The sequence below is a fragment of the Lithobates pipiens genome, unplaced genomic scaffold (assembly GCF_037356315.1).
Source record: "Lithobates pipiens isolate NorthernLeopardFrog02 unplaced genomic scaffold, aLitPip1_a1.2 Scaffold_18, whole genome shotgun sequence".
Lineage (NCBI taxonomy): Eukaryota > Metazoa > Chordata > Amphibia > Anura > Ranidae > Lithobates > Lithobates pipiens.
In genome coordinates, this window is record NW_027507758.1 from 48920186 (window position 1) to 48944201 (window position 24016).

General features: G+C 42.2%; 1 protein-coding gene across 4 annotated transcripts in view; it reads left to right on the top strand.

The window, feature by feature from the left end:
* Positions 1 to 24016, top strand: part of PREPL (prolyl endopeptidase like) — a 77370-nt gene that overhangs the window by 19198 nt on the left and 34156 nt on the right. For all 4 annotated transcript variants that reach the window (XM_077485662.1, XM_077485661.1, XM_077485663.1 and 1 more), the window contains exons 6-8: positions 16024 to 16147; positions 19413 to 19629; positions 22189 to 22374. In XM_077485662.1, coding sequence (XP_077341788.1) covers positions 16024 to 16147; positions 19413 to 19629; positions 22189 to 22374 — 527 coding nt within the window. The remainder of the gene's footprint in view (positions 1 to 16023; positions 16148 to 19412; positions 19630 to 22188; positions 22375 to 24016) is intronic.

The following is a 24016-nucleotide window of genomic DNA, read 5'->3' on the forward strand; positions in this document are numbered from 1 at the left end:
TTCACACCGCTGCGATGCAGGAACGCCGCGAATCCGCTGCGTTTTCCCGCATCGCATTACTCCCGCCGGCAGTTCACACTGCCCTATGCGGACGGCTGGGAGTGTCAATGATATGTTAATGACACCCCCAGATCCGTCCGCATATCGCAGTGCGATCTGCCGACTCGCACAGGAATCGGATCGCATGGTGTGAACCCCCATGCGATCCGATTCTGTTGCGGACCAAAAAAAGGGTCCCGTGCGAGTTTGCTGCGGGAGCGATGCGAATTCAGCCATACTATCTGTATGGCTGAACTCGCATCGCTACGGAGATCGGATGTGATTTGCAGTGCGAATCACATCCGGATCTCCCCCCGCAGCAGTGTGAACTCAGCCTTAAAGCAGAATTAAACTCTCCTATACTTTTAGAGCCAAGGAAGCTGCCTCTGTTTGATGCTCCACTGCCATGGTGCTGCACATGTGATCAGTTATGACACCAACCATGTGATGGTTTGACAGTTTGGCTGAGGACACAAGCAAAGTGACAGTTAGCAATCCCGGCATTCCAGGAATGTATCTGTTTTTTTAACCCATTATATTGATGGGTTTAGTTCTGCTTTATGATTTACTGCTATTCAGGGCCTCTGGGCTTCAGCAAAATGGCAGCCTCCAGCAATAATAAACAGGAGCAATGCTGGAGGCCATTTACAGCACACACTAATGTTGGAAGCATAATTATCTATGTGGAATGTATGTTCCTTGCCAAAGAACATTTTTTTTAACAAGTTGTTATAGATAAAGTTTCACTTTAAATAGCAGCGCCACTAATCACATAAAGCACCTTACGCTATGCAATTCCAAGAAAGTGTTGCAGGATTTCTGTACATCTCTTTTGTATAGACATTAGCCAATTAAAACGTTTAATGGAGACCTGTCCTGAGAAGGATGTGGGCTGCCATTGAAAAAAACTATTAGGTATACCACTGTCCTTTTAATGTTTTATTATTCAATAAATGTATTAGCCCTTTAAAGTGGTTGTAAAGGCAAAAGGTTTTTTTTTTTTTTATTTTTTTTTTTACGTTACTGCATTCTATACAGTAAAAAACCTTCATGCAGCTTCCCCCCCCCCCCCCCCCAGCCTCCCAAAAATACATACCTTAGCCCGATCTCAATCCAGTAATGTGCACTAGAGCCGAAGTTGTCCTTTTTGGCTCAAATACAGCAGCAGGAGCCATTGGAGAGAACAGGGGATGGTGCTGAGCCCCGCTCTGTGTGTTTTATGGACACGCAGACCAGAGCTTGGGAGCAAGCATGCACGAGTGCCCCCATAGCACTCGCCAGTGGGAGCCAGGATGCACAAGTGCCCCCATAGCACTCGCCGGGGGGAGCCAGGAGCACAGGTGGGGCCCTCAAGAAGAGGAGGATTTAGACTGCTCTGTGCCAAACCATTACACAGAGCAGGTAAGCATAACATGTTTATTATTTTAAAAATGAATATTACTTTCTAAAATATTGTGCTCAAACAACCTGAAATAATCAAATACAACACGTCTGTTAGAAAAGTGACATTACTAATTTTCAAACTCCTGAAAAGCCAAAACACCATAATTATTATTTTAATTGTGAAAGTCCACATCCGGGTCCAATCATAAAGTTGTGAGAATGGTCTTCATATGTGCTTATGAAGTGATTTTTTTCTATTCACCACCATATATTAAGAGAGTAATTCACCTTTGTTGACACAAAAATGTTCCTCTCTGGGTGATCTATGTATATTGCAAACATTTTAACAAACTTCCTACCTTTTGTGATTTTAAAGAAATAGCTGTTTGCCTGTGTTCATGTGCTAAATGAATCTTTAGGGGAGCAATTTTATAATTATCAGTCCGCTGCGTCACCTGCAGGGCTCTAGTGAGGAAAGTTGAATCGTCTGCATCCCTTTAGACGTGTTTTCCCTTTCGGAGTGTCCCACCAAAAACAATATTTTTGTTGCAGAGGATGTTCAAAACCTGAATGGTATCTTCTGCAGTCTTCTACCATCTGTGTACAGAACACCTCTGGTTGTCATTGCAATGAATTTTACAGAAAATGACAACGCTGAAGATTGTAAAAGAAAAGATATTTTTTAATAACATTCAATTAGAATATGACAGTTGTATACACTATATTATTATTTTTTTAATTATTTGCTATTTTTTTCCCCAACGAAAGTGGAGTTACTCTTTAACCGCTTAAGGACCGCCCAGTGTACATATTCTGCAGCAGGGCAGCCCTTTAGCACAACATTGCGTACCTGTATGTGATTCCTGTAACCGACTCTGTGGCACGTGCTGCCGGAACCCCGCTTCCATTGTGATTGGACACAGCAGGAGCCAATCAATGGGTCGGATGGCTGCGGGCCACCTGCGATCGTTCACTGGAGAGGCAGAGCGGCAGTCTGCCTATGTAAACAAGGCAGATTATCGTTCTGTAAAGGAGGAAGATGGAGATCTTTTGTTTCTGCTAAGCAGAAACATGGATCCCTGTTTTCCTCCAATCACAGCATTCCTCCCACAGTTAGAAATCACTCCCTAGGAGCACACTTAACCCTTTGATGGCCCCTGATGTTAACCCCTTTCCTGCCAGTGTTTTTTTTTAGAACTGATCAGATCACTGTATTGGTGTCACTGGTCCCCAAAAAGTGTCACCTAGTGTCAGATTTGTCCGCCGCAATGTCACCGTCCCACTAAAAATCGTTGATCGCCACCATTACTAGTAAAAACAATAAGAAAAATTAAAAGTCCATAAATCTATCCCATAGTTTGTAGACACGATAACCTTTGCGTAAACCAATCAATATGTGCTTATTGGGATTTTTTTTTACCGAAACAATGTAGCAAAATAATACATATTGGCCTAAATTGATTAACTTTTTTTTTTTTTTTTTTTTTTAATTGGATGTGTTTTATAGCAGTAAGGTAAAAAAAAAAAAAAAAATATATATATATATATATATATATATATATATATATATATAATTTTTTTATTTTTATTTTTATTGTCAGTCTTTTTTTTTGTTTATAGCGCAAAAAATAAAAACTGCAGAGGTGAGCAAATACCACCAAAAGAAAGCTCTATTTGTGGGGTAAAAAAGGACAAATATCAATTATATTTGGGTACAGTGTTGCACGACCACGCAATTGTCAGTTAAAGCAACGCAGTGGTGTATCGCAAAAAAATGTCCGGAAGGGAGTAAAACCTTCTGGAGCTGAAGTGGTTAATAAGTCACTTACCAAATGGACGTGACCCCCTAATCAGCCGAGGTCATAAGAGTTTGTGTAACCTTAAAATATCATATGGAAGGTAATGGCAACTTCTGCAGCAATCTCCCACTGACTCACAAGCATATCAATGAATGTACCATAATGACTATGCGGGAGGAAGAAAGGTACTCCACATAGTGTGAATCAGCTAGGAAATATTATATATATCATTATATTTATTAAAGTTTAAAAGCATTGTAAGTTTAAAAAGAATCCCAGCATAAAAACAGCGCTTCTTGCTCAGCGGGCGGGATGACGTCAGCTCGCGTTTTTATGCGTGTGAGTAATGTTTATTAAATTGATATTGCATTGAGTACTTTTCTTCCTCCTACATAGTCATTATGGTACATTCATTAGGATGCTTGCGAGTTGGTGGGAGATAGCTGCAGAGGTTGCTTATGACCTCATGATTAGGGGTCAAGTCAATTTAGTGAGAAGTAATTTTATTAATATGTCGGTGGATTGAATATCACTTCAAAAGTCACATATCAAGATTCTTCTCACAAGTTTATGATTTGACTTGAATGTGGGCTTTCACTATAATAATACAATAATTTTAATTATATATTATAATAATATTAATAATTTGGTGTTTTGGTTTTTCACAAGTTTAAATAATATTTTTTTTAATTTTTTTTTTGCATGAAAGTAATGTCACTATTATAAGAGATGTGTTGCTCACTTTATTGTATTTAATGCTAATTTGGATCAGGCAGCGTTACACCCAATCTGTGAAAAGATCCCTATCACAGCAGCTACTTTTATCTCATAAATGTGTAACAATATAGAAAATAAATATAAAGCAGCGCTAAAGCGACATTAACCACTTCAGCCCCAGAAGATTTTACCCCCTTAATGACCAGAGCATTTTTTGCGATACGTTGCTTTAACTGACAATTGCGCGGTGGTGCGATGTTGCACCCAAACAAAATTTACGTCCTTGTTTTCCAACAAATAGAGCTTTCTTTTGGTGGTATTTGATCACCCCTGCAGCTTTTTATTTTTTGCGCTATAAACAAAAATAGATAGCAAAATGGTCCGGGGCTGAAGTGGTTAAACACAAATTTCTGATAATTTTATGGAAAGGACTAAGAAGATATAACTATGCCAATGGTACAGCAGAAAATATATAACACAGTGAGGAAGGGTTGTGGTCCAGGATGATAGGACAGTCAAAATTAGAAGCAGCGCTGCCCCACCCAGTTGCGGAATGCTCGCCGCCTGCATAACAGATGGAAAGGGACCGCTTTATGGGGGTTCTAGACTAATTTGCGTCACAGCCCAGTCCGCCCCATAAGACTAGCGCTACACTAACAGTGTAGCACAAGCCGGCGGGGACTCTTTCCGTGCTGTTGGCCTAGGCCAGCATACAGCGTTGCCAACAACAGAGTAGTATTCCTCCCACTGACACCAGAGATGGGGAACTTTTTTTTACCAAATATGGGGCACTGTTCCTCCCACTGACACCAATGATGTTGTTTAATCCCAATGGCCACCAAGCCTAGGACATTGTTTATTCCCACTGATGTCAGGGAATTTTCTACTGCCACTGGCCACAGTCCGGCCCCCCTAAAATTTGAAGGGCAGTAAACTGGCCATTTTTGTTTAAAAAGTTTGGAGACTCCTGTTTTAGAGGCTCCCAAAACAAAAAATAATAAATGCACATTTTTCCACCCACTCAAAAAATGCATATTTTTTTTTTTTTGTCAAAAAGTGAACTAATCCTTTAAGTATAACTATTATGGTGGCAATATAAATATTGATATTTCAACCCTTGAAACAATGGAAAAAAAATATATATTTTCCCCTACCCTTTTCTGCAGTTGCTGTTTTACAACCCCATGGCTCCAGATACTGTCGCCTTTATATAAACTCACTAATGTGGTGTGGTGCTTATCGCTTTTGTCTCTTTTTAGCCCTTTTTTACCCATGATCTTTGGGGAGATGTAATCTGTGATACGCCTTTTTCAACACATTCACTGTTATGTGCAAATTTTCTTTTTGGATTGTGTGCCTCCCTGTTCCGAGTCCGACCTAAACAGCGATGTTCTTTGTCTAGTCTGGTTCTCTATGATCTGGACCTTGTCCTTGTTTCTCTTTAATAAACAATTTTTTGAACAAATATAAAATAAAAAGCAATCCCAAACCACATGCAACGCCAATGCCATTCAGTTCCGCGTTGATGTCACTTCCGGTTTGCCGATAACTGGGCTGAACTACTGTGGACCGCAGGCCAGCTTCTGTGACATTGGTTGTCTGTGGCAACAGGTTTAGGGCGCCATAAAATGTCAGTGTGCTATTTGTTTGTTTTTTATGCATTTTAATGAAAGTTAATACAGTTTTATGTGATGAGCAGGGCTTTTTGTTCAGCGTGAACGTGGGGGAACGCCGTTCCGGTGTTCTGATGATAAGTATCCCCCATTGGATTGTGTCCGCCGTATACTGCGCAGGCACAGCGCTTGCGCAGTACGGAAGACAAAGGAGAAGCCGAAAATCTCCGAAGATGAACGGCGCCTGCGCACTTAATAGTACCTTCCTTTCACACGCTTCCGATGTTGTAAAACAGCACTTTGTAACAGGGCCCCTCATGGGCTTGCTTTGCTCGCCACGTTTCAGGAATGTCATCGCTTCGCTCAGCATATTTTTATTCTAACTCTGTCCACTTGGCTGGTGGGGCTTGAACCTGGACTGAGGGCAGAAGGTACTATTAAGTGCGCAGGCGCCGTTCATCTTTGAAGACTGCGTCTCCTGTGTCCTCTGTACTGGAGAATCTTTGAAGACTTGCGTCTCCTGTGTCCTCTGTACTGCGCAAGTGCAGTATAGGGCGGACACTACCCGGTGGGAGACAATTCTCGACAGGACACCGGCATCTCTGCAAGGTCTATTGATATTGGCTGCTGGGAGATCTATTGTCGCTGGAGGGGATCTATTTTTGCTGTGGGTCTACTGTTGCTGGAGAGGTCTATTGTTGCTGGTGGGGGATCTATTGTTGCTTGGGGTGTGTCTTATATTGCTGGGGGGGTCAGTTGTTGCTAGGAGGGAGCCATTACTGAGGGAGGGGTCTATTGTTGCTGGCTGGTGGAGGGTCTATTGATGCTGGCTGTGAGATTTGTTGTTACTGCCAGGGGTCTATTGTTGCTGGGGGGGGTGTATTCTTGGAAGCTGTCCATTGTTGCTTAAGGGATCTGTTGTTGATGGGTGGGGGGCTCTATTGTTGCTGGCTGCAGCGATCTATCTTACTGCTTTTCTCGTTATTGTTAAATTCAATACAAACTACTTAGCACCACAAAATTATACATGGTTCTGTATTCTCTAATAGCGGCGCTACTGGGAGATGGGTAGGGACTGCAACCAAGGGACAGTGTTCAAAGGTAGGTAGGGGGCAGAGACAAGGGGTGACTCTGAAAAAGGTAGTTCCTGCGCCTATACTCTGAGAAAAAAAGCCTTGGTGATGAGTCTTTGTCCCGATTCATACTACTGCTGTGTGAGAAACTGCATGTGATGTGGACCAGAATTGCACCACATTCCTGTTTAAATCGCAAGCAATTCTTTGCAGTGCGATTTTTGTCATTCATTTTGTAAGGCTCAAATGGCACCACACTCGCACGAAAGGGGCAGGCACTTGTTTGTTTTTTTTGTTTTTGTTTTGTTTTTTGCACTGGAATCGGATCACATTGGGTGTTCACATCCATGTGATCCGATTCAGCCAATCACACTGTGTTTTGCAAACTTTTTTTGTTGTGCCGTAAACATAGACACCCACAGCAGTTCACATGAACAGGGGTGCACATCAGTGTGAACCGGCACTATCTGTCCTTCCCCTTTTTATGTCCTGTGAGTGGAGCATTGCGGGTCTAGAAGAGCGGAGGATTGTGCCCCAGTTTCTGATTGAGCAGAATTTACCTGGGTTCTGGTGAGTTTATGCTGTTCAAAGAGTGTTTGGGACACTTTATTACTGTGGATGGAAAACCAATGAACTTTCCATTCTGAGTGGAGCACCGTGTCTTTGTCACCAGTTGGAAGCACATTGTTTGAACTATTAAGCTCCATACACACTATCAGATTTTCTGCAGATTTTTGTTTTTTCCGTCATATTTACCAAAACAATATAATATGAGGTCAAACCTTAGGAGTTTAAATTTGTATGCAATCAGGCAGGCTCTTCTACTACATGGTTTTGGTAAATATGAAGACAAAAATCAGCAGAAAATCTGATAGTGTTTATGGGGCTTTAACATGAAAAAATTGTCATGTAAAACAACCCATTCAAATAAAAGGCAAAACATTTTGTATAGATATAAAAAAAAAATGTACAATTTTTTTTTTTTTTTTTTTTTTTTTTTTTTTTTATACGTTTTCTCTGTTCTCTGCTGCATACGAGCAGGGGGGAGCCGCAGCAAAAAAAAAAAAGGCCATGGAAAATTCCAAGCCTGCGACCAACCAAATTGACCTGCCTTAGGCTGGATTCACACCTAGGCATTTTTAGTGCATTTTGCAGATTTGCACAACAGAACGTGTTCCATAGGAAACCACGGTAAATGCACTGTAGTGCAAATCTGCAAAATGCAAAAAGCACTAAAACTGCATAAGTGTGAATCCAGCCTAATAGTATTCTTTAACCACTTCAGCCCCGGAAGGTTTACTCCCCTTCATGACCAGGCGATTTTTTGCGATACAGCAGTGCGTTACTTTAACTGACAATTTCGCGGTCGTGCGATGCTGTACAGAAATAAAATTGATGTCCTTTTTCCCACAAATAGAACTTTCTTGTGGTGGTATTTAATCATCTCTGCCATTTATATTTTTTGTGCTGTAAAGAGCGGCTTTTTGGGGAAAAAAAAAATATTTAAATTTTTTTTTTTTTATAAATTCATAAATTTATGTCAATCTGTATTCTGCTACATATTTTTGGTAAAAATAAAATAAAAATCCCAATAAACGTATATTGATTGGGTTGCTGAAAAATTATCGCGTCTACAAACTATGGGATGTTTTTATGGCATTTTTATGTATTTATTTTTATACTAGTATTGCCAGCGGACAAATCGGACACCTAACTGACACTTTTTGTGGACACTAATGCAGTGATCACTGCACTGTCACTGTACTAATGACACTGGCAGGAAAGCGTTTTACAGGGGCGATCAAATGGTTAAATTCGTCCCTCCAGGGTGTGGCGGTTGCTCTGACTGGCGGAAGACAGAGATCAGTGTTCTTGCTTAGCAGGGCAGCAGCTAGCTTTTTGTACTGTTGATATATTGGTCAGGAAAAGCACTGACACCTTTGCGGCCATAGTGCTATGTGCTGGGTGTTCAGTGCATCCCTCTACCTTTAAGCCCCTCTGCCCTCTATCTGTCCATCATAATGCATGTGCTTCCTCTGCGGAGCCTCTTAAAAGTTAGAGGTAGGAACTACAGGTAACAAGGGGCCTTGACGAGGCTTGTAGCTTACGCATGTGTTTGCAAATATATGTAGACTAAGCCCGTGTTTTTAACACATACTGTTAGGTTAACTTGGTTGGTCGCAGGCTGGTCGGTAAGTAGAGCTTTAAATTGCGGAGACGAGGCAGCAGTACACTGAGCTTCCCAGTGAATGTCTGTGCATAAGGGGGCTTGTAAGGGACAAGTCTGATCATTGGAGGAGAGATGGCTGAGTTCCAAGCCCAGCTAGAGAACTGACCACAGTGTGTTCTCCTGCTTAGTGTGATCAGCTTTTGATAGGAAAGCAGTGGGACTGGCAGCAACACCAGGGATTTCACACAAAGAAAGCAATGCAAAGAGAACAGGAGACTTTCCTTTATATGGTACAGCAGACGCATATCAGGAATATGAAGGGTTAAGGTAATGAATTCTTTAAGTATAAGTTCGCTTTAAAAAAAAAATGCTAATTTTTTGCAGGTAAGAGAAATATGCATTTATTATTTTTTGTTGCAGGAGCCTTTAACCACTTAAGGACCGTCCCACGTACATTTACTGCGGCAGAGCGCCCCCCCTCCCCTTAAGTGTAAAATCACATATCTGTATGTGATTCTCGTGCACGGCTATGGAGCGGGCACCACCAGAGCCACGCTCCCACTGTTATTGGACACAGCAGGAGCCAATCAGCGGGTGTGGTGGCCACCCGCTCACCGGAGAGAAAGAAGGACGGTCTGCCTATGTAAACAAAGCAGATCATCCTTCTGCCAGACAGGTAGCTAGACATCTGTGATTCCTGCTTATCAGGAACATCCAAATTAATGAAAGAACATTTCACAATTTTTTCTGAAAACAAATTCTCAAAAAGAACGAAAATTCAAAAGAACGAAAGTTTTTATTATTATTTATTTTTATTATTAATAATATAATAATAATAAAAACTATAATAATATAGTTATAAACTAATAAATTATAGGTATTGAAATTTCCTTTAAAATTTGGCTGTTATCGAATGTAACAAATTATTAACCATTATTATAGTTTTTTTTTAATAATAATAAAAACTAATAATAATTATCATCTAATAAATTATAGACTTATAAGAATAAATATAAGTTTCCTTTCAAATTTGTCTGCCTGTTGGTGAACATAACGAATACGAATATAATTGAATTTACGAATTTTCAAAATAACGAATCCCGCATCTACATGAATGGAACGCACCAAACTCGGATTTTTCCGAAATAACGAATGCTGCATCTATACGAATGGAACATACCGAATTCAAATGTTTCTGAATTTATTCTAAATAATGAATTTCGATCATAATGCATGATCCAAAAACGAAAACAAATAAAACGGAAAAAAAAATGAATTTTTGGACCGTGTACTCTAGTGGTGCGTACTTAGATCACATTGATACATACACATACTAGGGCCAATTTAGATGGGAGCCAATTAACCTTCCAGCATATCTTTTGGAGTGTGGGAAGAAACCGGAGTACCCGCAGGCACAGGGAGAACATGCAAACTCCATGCAGGTAGTGTCATGGATATTTTTTCTGCACCTCCCCATTTTTTGTTTTTGTGCTATTTGAGGTAATATTCAGAGCACAGTTTGACATCATATAGAAGTTTCACATATTGATTCTTTGATCCCAACTCTCTCCCCTATCATATTGTCACTGTACTAAAAATACACTTTGAAAAAATCGCAGGTCTCTGTGTCTTGTGATTTTCAGCACAAAATTGCAAATTGGCCCTAAAGAAAATTCTAATAAAAAAGTAGCTTGTGTGTCAGACATTCAGACATTAGACTCACTCTACTTAAAGCGGAACTTTATCCATAACAACTTGATAAAAAATAATGTTCTTTAGCAAGGAACATACATTCCACATTAATGATTATTCTACCAAAATTAGTGTCTGCTGTAAATTGCCTCCAGCACTGCTCCTGTTTCCCCTTGCTGGAGGCCGCCATTTTTGTTGAAACTCAGAGCCACTGAACCACAGTAAATCATAAAGTGGAACTAAACCCATCAATTTTAATCGTTTAAAAAAAGATACATTCCTGGAATGCTGGGATTGCCAACTGTCACATTTGGCACCATGGCGGTTGCAGATCAAACGTAAGCAGCTTCCTTGGCTGTAAAGGATAGGAGGGTTTAACTCCGCTTTAAAGTGGAAGTAAAGCCATTGATTTAATTTTCAAAAAAAAAGTTCCATTCCTGGCATGTGGCGGAAATGAAACACCAATGTCACATTGGTTGTGCTCTCCACCAAACTGTCAAACCATCCAATGGCTGCCGTCATAACTGATCACACACGCAACTTCATGGCAGTTGAAGATTAAACAGAGGCCAAGATGGCAGCTTCCTTGGCTGGAAACGATAAGAGGGTTTACTTACACTTTAAGGCTGTCAGCAGATCTGCCTCTACAAACTCGACAGTGCCTAAAAAAAAATAAAAATAAACTAAAAATGGAGAGTAACTGAGCATGTGCAGAGCAGGGCGAGACAGCTTATTACTGGATTTTACACAGTATAGACACTTCTTTTTAATGTTTTAAATATCTAGACCTGCACAAGAGGCCAGCCTGGAGTAAACTAGCAGGACTTTATTTTCTGACTAAAGTTCCACATTAAAGTGGTTGTACACCCTGGACAACCACATGTAAGCCTATATTAACCACATGCCGACCAGGCCATAGTCGAAAAAGAAGGCTACAGCACGGTCAGCTTATTCTGGGAGGGCGTCCATGGGGTGCGCACCTGGGCATATCCTTGACTGGCAAATCACGGATCACAGTAAATGTCCGCTGATATCATCCGTTTACCACCTGGATCGCTCTGTCAAATGGCAGAGCGATCACTTGTAAACAAACTGGCATCACGTCCGGATCCTCTCGCCCCTCCTCGTACCGATCAGTACAGAGAGGGGAGAAGAGATCAGGTTCTGCAGCACTGTGGGCTGCATGTGCAGTGCCCACAACGCTGATATGTGCCCACTCCAGCACTAATCCATCCATCCCAGCAATACTCATCCATCCATCCATACTCCTCCATCCTCAGCAATACTCATCCATCCATCTATCCATCCACGCTCAGCAATACTCATCCATCCATCCATGCTCAGCAATACTCATCCATCCATCAATACTCATCCATCCTCAGCAATACTCATCCATCCCATCCACACTCAGCCATACCCAGCCTCAGCAATACCCGAATGCTCAGACATCCATACTCATCCATGCTCTGCCATCCATACTCAGCAATACTCATCCATCCATCAATACTCATCCATCCTCAGCAATACTCATCCATCCATCAATACTCAGCAATACTCATCCATCCCATCCACACTCAGCCATACCCAGCCTCAGCAATACCCAACCCAGCCATTCCATCCATACCCAGCCATACTCAGCCACCCCATCCACACTCAGCCATACCCGACCCAGCCATCCCATCCATACCCATCCAGCCATACCCCCTCAGGCATCCCATCCATAGTTAGCCATCCACATTCATGGCTCAACCATGCTTAGCCATCCTCATCCACGGCTCATCCATGCCACTACAGTGTAATAGGTAGTCAAATTATATTTGAAATTTATTTCCCTACAACGCCTGATGGTGCTCCCTGCATGTTGGATCTCTGTATGTGGTCTGGCTGTGTAAAAGTCTCACACATGTGGTATCGTTATACTCAGTAGGAGAATCTATTTTGGGGTGTAATTTTTGGTATGTACATGTTACGTGTTAGAAAAATTGACAACTTTATCTAAAAAAAGAAAAAAAATGCGTTTTCATTTTCTTTCCACATTTTCCAAAAACTTGCAGAAAAAAATGACATGTTCAAAACACTCGATATGCCTCATAGATTATACGTTGGGGTGTTTTCTTTCCATAATAGGGTCATTTTTGGGGTGTTATTATTGTCCTGGTGCTCCAGGGTCTTCAAAAAGTGCAAGAGGTAGTCAAGAAATTAAATGTGTAATTTATTTATTAATTTATGCTCCTAGAATGCCTGATGGTGCTCCTTGCATGTTGGGCCTCTGTATGTGGCCACGCTGTGTAAAAGTCTCACACATGTGGTATCGCTGTACTCAGAGTAGTAGAATATATTTTGGGGTGTAATTTGTGCTATGCATATGCTGTGTGTGAGAAATAACCTGATAATGTGCCACTTTTGTGAAAAAATAAAAATAAACCTTGATTTTGCAAAGAATTGTGGGAAAAAATTACAACTTCAAAAAACTCACCCTGCCTCTTTCTAAATACCTTTCCAAAAAGGGGTCATGGGGGGAGTACTTTCCTGGCTTATTAGGGTCTCAAGTAGGGCCGAAACAAATAATCGATTAATCGACAACTAATCGATTATGAAATTAATTGATTACTATTTTCATAATCGATTAATCGGCCACTAACATAATGGGCTTAAAATAAAACTAAAATTAGCCCTTTAAAGTACAAAAAGAGCAAATCGCTACTGTAAATATTACTTTTACTGCCCCATAATAAAAAATGAACCCCTTACAGTAGCGATTATTTGCTCTTTTTGTACTAATTTTAGTTTTTTTAACCCCATTATGTTACTAAACATCTCAGGCCTGGGTCACACCCCTGTTTTTTGGTGCTTTTTGCAGAAACACACTAAAGTACATTTACCGTATATACTCGAGTATAAGCCGAGATTTTCAGCCTCTTTTTTGAGGCTGAAAGTGCCCCCCTCGGCTTATACTCGAGTCATCGCTGTCTGCCCGCTCGATCAGCGTGTCGAGCAGACAGACAGCGGCCATTCTATTCAAAAGCCGCGCCTCCGGCTCCGCCTTCGCCTGTGATAGGCGGAACACTGAATTTCCCAGCAGCCTGTGTTCCGCCTATCACGGACGTCGTATCATCCTCGTACTACGGACGAGGATGATACGACGTCTGTGATAGGCGGAACACAGGCTGCTGGGAAATTCAGTGTTCCGCCTATCACAGGCGAAGGCGGCGGCGCAGCTTTTGAACTTACAATGGCCGCCGACGAAGAGGGCACGGGACGGCACGGCACGGGACGGGACGGGACGGGGGCAAGGCAAGGCACGACACGGGACGGATGCAAGGAGGCAAGGCCCGGCACGGGACGGAGGCAAGGAGGCAAGGCACGGGACGGAGGCTCGGGACAAAGGTAGGCTGGACACACACACACACACACACACACACACACACACACACACACACACACACGGATGGAGACACACACAGGGATGGATGGATGGATGGATGGAGACACACACACACAGGGATGGATGGATGGATGGATGGATGGAGACACACACACACAGGGATGGATGGATGGATGGATGGAGACACACACACACACAGGGATGGATGGATGGATGGACACACACACACACAGGGATGGATGGACGGACACACAGGGATGGACGGACACACAGGGATGGACGGACACACAGGGATGGACGGACACACACACAGGGATGGACAGGCATGTCTCACCCTCGGCTTATACACGAGTCAATAAGTTTGCCAGTTTTTTTGGGGGTAAATTGGGGGCCTCGGCTTATATTCGGGTCGGCCTATACTCGAGTATATACGGTACATGGTTTCCTATGGCACACGTTCACATCCATGATTTCTTCATCTGCTACATATTTGGAAAAGACGAGGACTTTTTGTTTTAAACGCAAAACGGTGCTATTTTGTTTTTTTGGTTCAATATACTTTAATGGAGAAGCTGCAGAAAAGCATGCAATCATGCATTTTTGCAGCAATTTGTGTTTTTTAATCTGCCCAACAACAAATTGGCCAAAAAAAATGTAAATGCAAATTGCAGCAAAATTACCTTTTTTTTTTTTTAAGATTATTAATCGATTAATCGAAACAATAATCGGTCAACTAATCGATTATGAAAATTAGTTAGTTGCAGCCCTAGTCTCAAGAAATGATAGGCCGTCGGTACTTCAGGTGAGATCAATTTTCAGAGACACCATAGCTTGTAGACTCTATAACTTTCACAAAGACCAAATAATATGCACCGATTTGGATTATTTTTTACCAAAACATTTACCAAAATTTATTATGAGATATTATTAATTTGCAAAAATTTATAATAGAAACAAAGAAGTTTTTTTTTTTTTTTTTTTACAGAATTCTCAGTTTTTTTCATCTTATAGCGCAAAAAAAAACCCAGCGGCGATTAAATACCACCAAAAGAAAACTCTATTTATGTGAAAAAAAGAACAAACATTTGATATGGGTACAGTGTCGCATGACTGAGTAATTGTCATTCAAAGTGAGAGCACCAAAAGCTGAAAATTGATCTGGTCAGGAAGGGGGTTTAAGTGCTCAGTGGTCAAGTGGTTATGGCTTACCTGTAGGTGCTGGAAATATCTCCTAAACCTCCACGGTTTAGGAGATATTTACAATAAAGCTGTGTGCCGATGTCTACGGAGCATGCAGTTAGAAAGGTCAGACCATGCCATTTCTAAAGGGGTCATGCCGTGACTGGCGATGCAGAGTAGCCCATCATGCTTTACCTTTGCAGGGACATAAAGAGGAAGTAAAACCCACCAGGGTTTACTTCCTCTTTAAGCTGGCCATCCACAAAAGGAATTTTGGCCTGTTTGTGATGAACTGGCTCAAATTCACACAGTGCGTGGTCCTGTCAGCCACCTACCAACCCAACATCCCTTGACTGAAAAAGTTAGCTGGGCGGAAAATTTTCATTTAAACAGTGCCTGCATTCAATTAGATTTGACCATTGGCGCTGTGTGGTGTGGATGGGGAGCTCTTTTAGATTGCAAAAGGTCTATATGCATTTGGCAAGCTTTAGTCTTCTGCAGTATATGTAAAAGGATAGGTATGGGAATACTACGAAACCATCTGTACTCATCTCTTTACTGCAGCATCGGTGTGATTCTTCAGCTGCTCCCACTGGCTCTAAGCCTGGGAACTGAGAGATCACATGATTGCTGATCGATCAGTTCTTGGTCTTCACTGAGCAGAGCGGTGATTGTCAGTCACCGCTCTCTGCCCTGCCCCTCCAGCGTTAACTGGAACACCAGGTAGTGGAGGGGGTGGGAGAAGCTGGCTCAGGCTCTCAGAAGCGCACTGAGAGGCTGAGCCAGCTGCTGGTCCAGGCATCCAGGTGGATCCCAATCTTACTGTTGGAATACTTCCAGAGCCTGTAGTAGCTAGTAGCTATGTGATGTCAGCTGACAGTGAGCACTCCTGTGACCTACACGAGAAGTATAATCAAAAAATCTTTGGCCATACTTCTGTTTTAATAATCCTTTTTTTTTTTTCCTCCTGCAGAGTGGGTTACTGACCATATTCTGTGTCACACGAGGCTGGAGAACCTTCGGTGCCATTCTGTGTATCTGACAGATTTCAGTAATAGAGGAACTACTAAGCTTGTTTACATGGAACAGGATCCCAGGTAACTCCAGATACCTACAGGATAAAGTGTCCATTATACGGTTCCGAATTTTATTTTATTTTTTAACTAAATTTAGCCTGAAGTCCTGTCTAATAGTGCATGATATGACCGTTGCAAGCCAGAAACTTCCTGCGCCCCTCTTATGCTCGTCTCACTATGTTACCTAGGGCTCCAGTTCTCTAACCTTAGGCTAAGCCCTGCCAATGGATAGGCACACCTTCCAGTCCAAAGAGAATTTCTTGATGTCTGGTAATGGAGCTTTCATTGGATAAAAGAAAAGGCCAGGGTTTAGCTCTTATGAGCTAAAGTTACACATTGCAGAGGAAAGGGACACCCCACACACACACACGAACAGAACAGGCTGTCAATCACAGACTAAGTGCTTGAGCTACCTTCCCTGTCACCTTTTTTTTCTTGGTGTCAGAAAAACTTGTCAGAAGTGACTCCTGTAGACAGAGGAACAAAACAGCTGACAGGAATTACTTAGGCCCCTTTCACTCTGGGACACTTTGCAGGCGCTACAGCGCTAAAAATAGCACCTTTCACACTGGAGCGGTGCGCTTGCAGGACGGTCAAAAAAGTCCTGCAAGCCTCATCTTTGGAGCGCTGTAGGAGCGGTGACATCTATATTTGTATGAGAATGTATACCAGTTTATTGATTTTTTATTTTATTTTACTCTGTGTTCCAAAGTCTGTTTTCTATTTTGAACATTTGACCAGTAGCAAAGGACTAGAAGCTCCCCTGCTTGTGTTTCCCTGCAGACAGGCTGGGGAAAAGCTGGGTCATGTGGCAGCTGTATATTGATTAGGAAAACAGTACAGAGGTTTTTTTTCCTATTAAAATAATTAACGTGCCCTCATCTACATACATAAACTGAATGGACAATGTATATTAAACATTGTGTGTTTAGTATCACTTTAAAGCCAAGTTTTGCCCGCCCCTTTAAAAATTAAAAGTCAGCAGCTACACATACTGTAGCTGCTGACTTTTAACAATAGGACACTTACCTATTCTGGAGCCCAGCGATGTCGGCACCACAGCTGATGTTTCTATAGGCTGGTTGGGTGCTGCTGACACCATTGCGGGTAAGGGAATCGGGAAGTGTAGGCTTTCGGCTTCACGGACGGATCCCTACTGCTCATGCGAGAATCGAGCTGCGCTCTCCCACTGGCCCAGCAGAAGGGGAGGGAGGCGGAGGGTGACTGAGCTGCTGGCTTAATTCGCCTTGGCCCGGTCTTCCAAAAGTGGGGACAGGGTACCTGTAAAACACAGGAATCCGATCCCCCCTCCCCCCTTCTGGTGCCAAATGTGACACGGGGGTGGGGGGGGGGAATCAGATATTCACTTTTGGGTGGAATTCCGCTTTAAGGAGTAAGGTAATTGATGCACAGTGCACTTCAATTAAATTTTTGTCTAAACTTAGGCTTTAACTGTGTGATTCACCGGTATTGTAAAATAAAAATAAAAAAAGTTACTTTACCTTTTACACACTCTATTTTCACTGCAGATCGGTTTCAGCAACAGAGGCCATGCTGTCAATGCAGAAAGCAGTTTGCAGGGCGAGTTGAGACCAGCTGCTGACTGACAAGCTACAGGGTTGTAAATGAGTCATGACAATTCCTATAGCTATACCCTCTTAAAAAAAAAAAATTGTTATGCCCCCTGCAACATCATCTCCCACTGTAGTGCAAGCAGGCCCAGCCTACACGAGGGTGACAACTCTGCTGTGAATTCAGGAGCAGTGCAGGATCATTATACAGTATCTCACAAAAGTGAGTACACCCCTCACATTTTTATAAATATTTTATTATATCTTTTCATGTGACAACACTGAAGAAATGACACTTTGCTACAATGTAAAGTAGTGAGTGTACAGCTTGTATAACAGTATAAATGTGCTGTCTCTGAAGGTCATGCTTTGCTTCAGTATGTCACAGTACATGTTGGCATTCATGCAGCCCCAGACCATGACACTCCCACCACCATGCTTGACTGTAGGCAAGACACATTTGTCTTTGTACTCCTCACTTGGTTGCCGCTACAAACACTTGACACCATCTGAACCAAATAAGTTTATCTTGGTCTCATCAGACCACAGGACATGATTCCAGTAATCCATGTACTTAGTCTGCTTGTCTTCAGCAAACTGTTTGCTGGCTTTCTTGTGCATCATCTTTGATAGAGGCTTCCTTCCGGGGCGACAGCCATGTAGATGAATTTGATGCAGTGTGCAGCGTATGGTCTGAGCACTGACAGCCTGACCCCCCACCTCTTTAACCTCTGCAGCAATGCTGGCAGCACTCATACGTTTATTTCCCAAATGCAAGTGGATATGATGTTGAACGCATGCACTCAACTTTGATCGACCATGGTGAGGCCTGTTCTGAGTAGAACCTGTCCTGTTATACCGCTGTATGGTCTTGGCCACCCTGCTGCAGCTCAGTTTCAGGGTCTTGGCAATCTTCTTATACCCTAGGCCATCTTTATGTAGAGATTTAAGGGAGTTGTACCTGTCCCAGCCAAGATATAACAATGGCGTGCCTCCACCCCTAATTTGTTTGAAAAAAGAGGATAGAGATTGGAATTGGACTTTGAGTGAGGCATGTCAAAGGGTAGTTAACTGATTCTTTACCCAAATGGTAGATTACATTTCATTTTAATTTCATATCATACCACCAAATAAATTATTAGTTGTATAAATTAGAGTTTTTCGGGTCTTGGCAATCTTCTTATAACCTAGGTCATCTTTACGTAGAGCAAAAAATCTTTTTTTTTTTCAGATCCTCAGAGAGTTCTTTGCCATGAGGTGCCATGTTGAACTTCTAGTGACCAGTATGATAGAGTGAGAGCAAAATTTAACACACCTGCTCCCTATTCACACCTGAGACCTTGTCACATGACCCCAGGTAGGAAGAATAGCTATTTGGGCCCATTTGGACATTTTCACTTAGGGGTGTACTCACTTTTGTTGCCAGCGGTTTAGACATTAATGGCCGTGTTTTGAGTTATTTCGAGGGGACAGCAAATTTACACTGTTATACAAACTGTACACTCATTACTTTACATTGTAGCAAAGTGTCATTTATGCAGTGTTGTCACATGAAAAAATATAATAAAATATTTACAAAAATGTGAGGGGTGTACTCACTTTTGTGAGATACTGTATATTTTTCTTAAATGGGAAGCCATACTTCTGTTTAAATGTACTATTATTTCAGTATTGTTTTCTGTTATGCAATTACTGAATTCTGTTTGTATTGTTAGGTTTTTTGTCGATCTCTACCTGACCAGAGACCGCCGCTTCCTCACCATCAACAGTAACAGTAAAACCACCTCTGAGGTCTGGGTAGTAGACTGTAATTGTCCTTTTCAGTCCCCTTTCCTGGTACAGCAACGCGTTGCGGGCATAACTTACTATGTGGAACACAGCAATGGATATCTTTATATTCTAATAACTCATGGAGAGCCTGCTGAGTACAAGGTATACTACTTTCATATAGTAGATCCAGAGGGATTGTAATTGGGTAAAAAAAAGGTACATGAAATAAGTTAAAGGATAAGTTCACCTTTACAAAAAAAGAATGTGCATTTATTAGTTTTTCCTGCAGGAGCCTGCAAAGCATTGCACCTGCCATCAGTAGATCACAGGTGCAATGTGGGCTCCTGCAGACATGTCCTTCAGCTCTCAGTCTCTGTACCTCTATACAGGCTTTCTGCTTTATAGCCAGAGCACATGTCAGTGGACTACGAGAGCGCTCATCAATGCCCCCCCCCCCCCGCAGCCCATTGAACCTGCCCCCAATGTGCTAAGTGAATCTGTATGGGAGTGGTTTTAGAATTATCAATCAGCTGCTGCGTCCCTTTAGACATGATTTTCCTTTGGGAGTACATCGCCTAAAATGAAATTTTGTTGTAGTGGATGCCAGATATCTGACTTGTATCTTAGTGCAGACTTCTGGGAAAATCAGAGAGCCAATCACACAAGCAGGAAATTACATTTTCAGGGGGCGTTCTGTATACCATCTGTGTATAGAACACCTTCAGGTAGCCATAGTGCATTGCATTGTTCAGAAAATTACAGCACTGCAGATTGAAAGGAGAGGTTATTTTCATTTCATTCAATTACAATTTGCTTCGAGTCGCAATTGTATATGTGATCTTATTTTTTCTTATCTCCCCCCCCCCCCCCCCCCCCACAAAAGTGACGTTACCCTTTAACCCTTTTCAGCCCCGGAAGACTGCGACATTGCGGCGGACAGGTCGGACACTTTTGACACATTTTTGGGACCAGTGACATTTATACAGCGATCAGTGCTATAAAAATGCACTGATTACTGTATAAATGTCACTGTCAGGAAAGGCGTTAACACTAGGGGGTGATCAAGAGGTTAAGTGTGTTCCCTGGGAGGTGTTTCTAACTGTGGGGGGAGTGTATTGACAGGAAGTAGAGAGAGATCGGTTTTTATTGCTGTCTGTGCTTATGTTAAGGAGATTCGCCCTCTCTATTTGTCCTGGTAATCTTTACCACCGAAAGTGAAATAAAATTACAAACTTTAGGTTGCCATCAGAGCAGGAATAGAGGGGGCATTTTTCTAATAAGGACACTAGTTCTGGTCACCCCAGTGAAAACTATGGATTCCCTCACTTTACAGGGATTTCCCGATTTAGCGATGGGGGAGGAAGTGAAGGGAAATCTCCTCAATGGGACACAAATAGCAAAGAAATGTACAGGGGTTATAACCCCCCCCCCTTCAAAATAGTAAAAATGGTTTACCTTTTTGTTCTACTTTAAAATGTTACTAAACCCAGGAGCCTGCATTCACTATAAATGCAATTATTTTAGTAAATATAAACTGCTAAATACCTTTTCTCATCAGCAGTATATAGCAGTCTTGTAACTTCTATCAGTATCCAGCCGAGCACTGGTTAAAGCTTGTAGGAGGAGTTTTCATTTTCCTCTTTCTGGACAGTGCTGTTTGGCCCTATGCTGATCACATGCACCCTCCCAAGAAAATAAAGCTTTCTAGCAATACACACCAAACTGAGCATGTGCAGAGTGACTCCTAGGGCTCTGCATTATCAGGAGATGGATTAGGGACAGTGGAATAAGGGGACTATCAGAGATGACAGGATCAAACAGCCTTTTTACACAATGCAGAGGATTAACCCCCTTAGGTTCCACAGTGAGTATAACAAGCATGCTTTACTGCATATACAGACTGATTTTGCTGTTGTGGGTTTAACTCATCTGTCAGAATTCACTGATCAGTTCTACAGCCAATTGGCTGCAGCTCTGAGTGAAGGAACATTTTCCAACCAGCCGTTTGAGACAAGTCGATGATTAGATCGACTTCTCTGGAAAGGGAACGGCCCTAGATGGATCGATAGGTGTGCACAGCCTATTGCATTAGGATGTTCACCCCAAAGCTCAAACCCTCTCACTTTTGAGACAAAGAAAGTGATTGAGTACAGAGATCCCTTTCTCTGCAGCCTCCGCAGCACTGGACAGTGAATGACTGGGAAGTGCTCTGTGCTGAGCGTCTTCTTGTTTGTTCACAAACTGAAGAGTAGTAAACAGTGTTTACTATGCTTCAGTTATGAATGAACACAGTGAGTGATCAATACCAATCACTCATTGGGTTTATTTAGAAAAGGAAGGGGCTGATAAATTACATATTTCCTGGCCCCTTCCCCGCTCTCCATCCTGAAACGATCCATCGCATCATACTGCAGTAGAGGAGAAGAGGGAAGCCGGCATCGCTGCAGGGGAGACATGGGGAGGCGAGCAGAAAGAGCAATGTGTGCTTCACAGGGTGATTAGGGTGTGCCCATGCACTCCAGGCACACCCTGTGCGCAAGACTGTGAATGGATCAAAATTTGTCAGCTCCCTGCTGTACCGGACGATTTTCAATCCATCTATTGCCAACTTTAATCATATGTATGTAACAGATACCTCCTGTTTTTAAATATAAATAATCTCTGTTATGTTAAAATGAAAAAATAGGCACTTACTGTTACCTCTACTTGTTGTTTGTACAGTTAATGAAGGCTCCGGTCAATAGCTCTATAAATCAATGGAAGCCGATTCATCATGTAAAGCCTCATTCCCGATTGGTGGACATGGAGATAATAAAGGATCACTGTGTTATGTTCTTGAAACAACAAAATGAGCTTCATATGGAGGTGATTTCCTTATTCAGTGAATTGCTCTATCACTCTCTGAAGGTAAGTTTAGTCTTTTGGGTCCTTTAATCATAGAATTTGCAGCTGTTGTAGAGTCCTTCTCATAAAGATCTAAGTACACCTTGCTGATAAAAGCAAAAAAATAACGGCTGGGTTGCCTCACATTTCCTTCTTAGCCACTTAATGACCGCTCAGCGCATATATACTGCGGCAGGGAGGCCCTATTATGAAACAAAGGGTACGTTGTCTCGTGCACGAGTCACTGTGGGCAGGCGTGGGGGAACCGGTTCACAGGTCCTCAGAGAGTCAGAACGGGGATCTGCCTTTGTAATCAAAGTGATCAGGAACAGCGATTTCTCTGTAGTCAGTCAGCCCAGCCCCCCCTCAGTTAGAAACACCTCTCTAAGAAACACTTAACCCCTTGATTGCCCCCTATTGTTAACCCTTTCCCTGCCAGTGTCATTTATACAGTGATCGTGACTTTTTTTTTTTAGCTCTAACCACTATAATGTCACTGGTCCCAAAAAAAGTGTCCGATCTGTCTGCCGCAATGCAGCAGTCCCGCTAAAAATCGCTGATCACCGCCATTACTAGTAAAAAAAAATAAAATAAATAAAAATGCCATAAATCTGTCCCCTATGTTTTTTTTTGTTTTGTTTTTTCAAAATTATCGCTCTTCCTTTTTTTAATGTTTTTTTTTTATAGCGCAAAAAATAAAAACCAGAGAGGTGATCAAATACCACCAAATTAAAGTTCTATTTGTGGGAAAAAAAGGACATCAATTTTGTTTGAGTACAACGTCGCACGACCGCACAATTGTTAGTTAAAGCGACGCAGTGCTGTATCGCAAAAACTAGCTTGGTCGTTGAGGGGGTAAATCCTTCCGGCCCTTGAGTTTTAATCTGGACTCCAGACAAACAGCTATATACACTAAAATACATATAATTTGGTTTCAACTTTCTATGCACACAGATCTTGCACACAACAGCTGGCAGGACAGGAGACCTGGATTTTCTCTCCTACTGTTCAGTAACACTCGCAGATCTTGTCCCTCCTCCAGCCTGTAACTGGACAGTGAAAGGAGAAGTAGCAGACTGATAAGCTCACCTCTCTGTCACTTTCCTCTCCCCTTCTATTAGCATGTCCCTTGTTAGTATATATGAGCACTTCAGCACCATGTAATATACAATACAAGATGGCACTAGGTGCATTGTAAGGTCTCAGTTGTTTTTCTATAAAAATAATAAACATGTCATACTTACCTGCTCTGTGTAGTGGTTTTGCACAGGGCAGCCCAGATCCTCCTCTTCTCAGGTCCCTCTTCGGCTCTCCTGGCCCCTCTCTCCTGTTGAGTGCACCCACAGCAAGCAGCTTGCTATGGGGGGGCACCCGAGCCAAGCTTCAGCTCTGTCTGTACATTCAGACACGGAACCCCAGTTCGGCCTGCCGCCTCTCTCTCCTGATTGATTAACTGACTTTGACAGCATCAGGAGCCAATGGTGCCACTGCTTTGTCTCAGCCAATCAGGAGGGAGAGCCCCAGACAGCCGAGGCATTCGTGCACATCGCTGGCTAGAGATGGGGCTCAGGTAAGTATTAAGGGGGCCTGAGGGAGGCTGCTGCACATAGAATGCATTATGATAAAAAAACCTCCTGACTTTACAACCACTGTAAATGTCACAAGA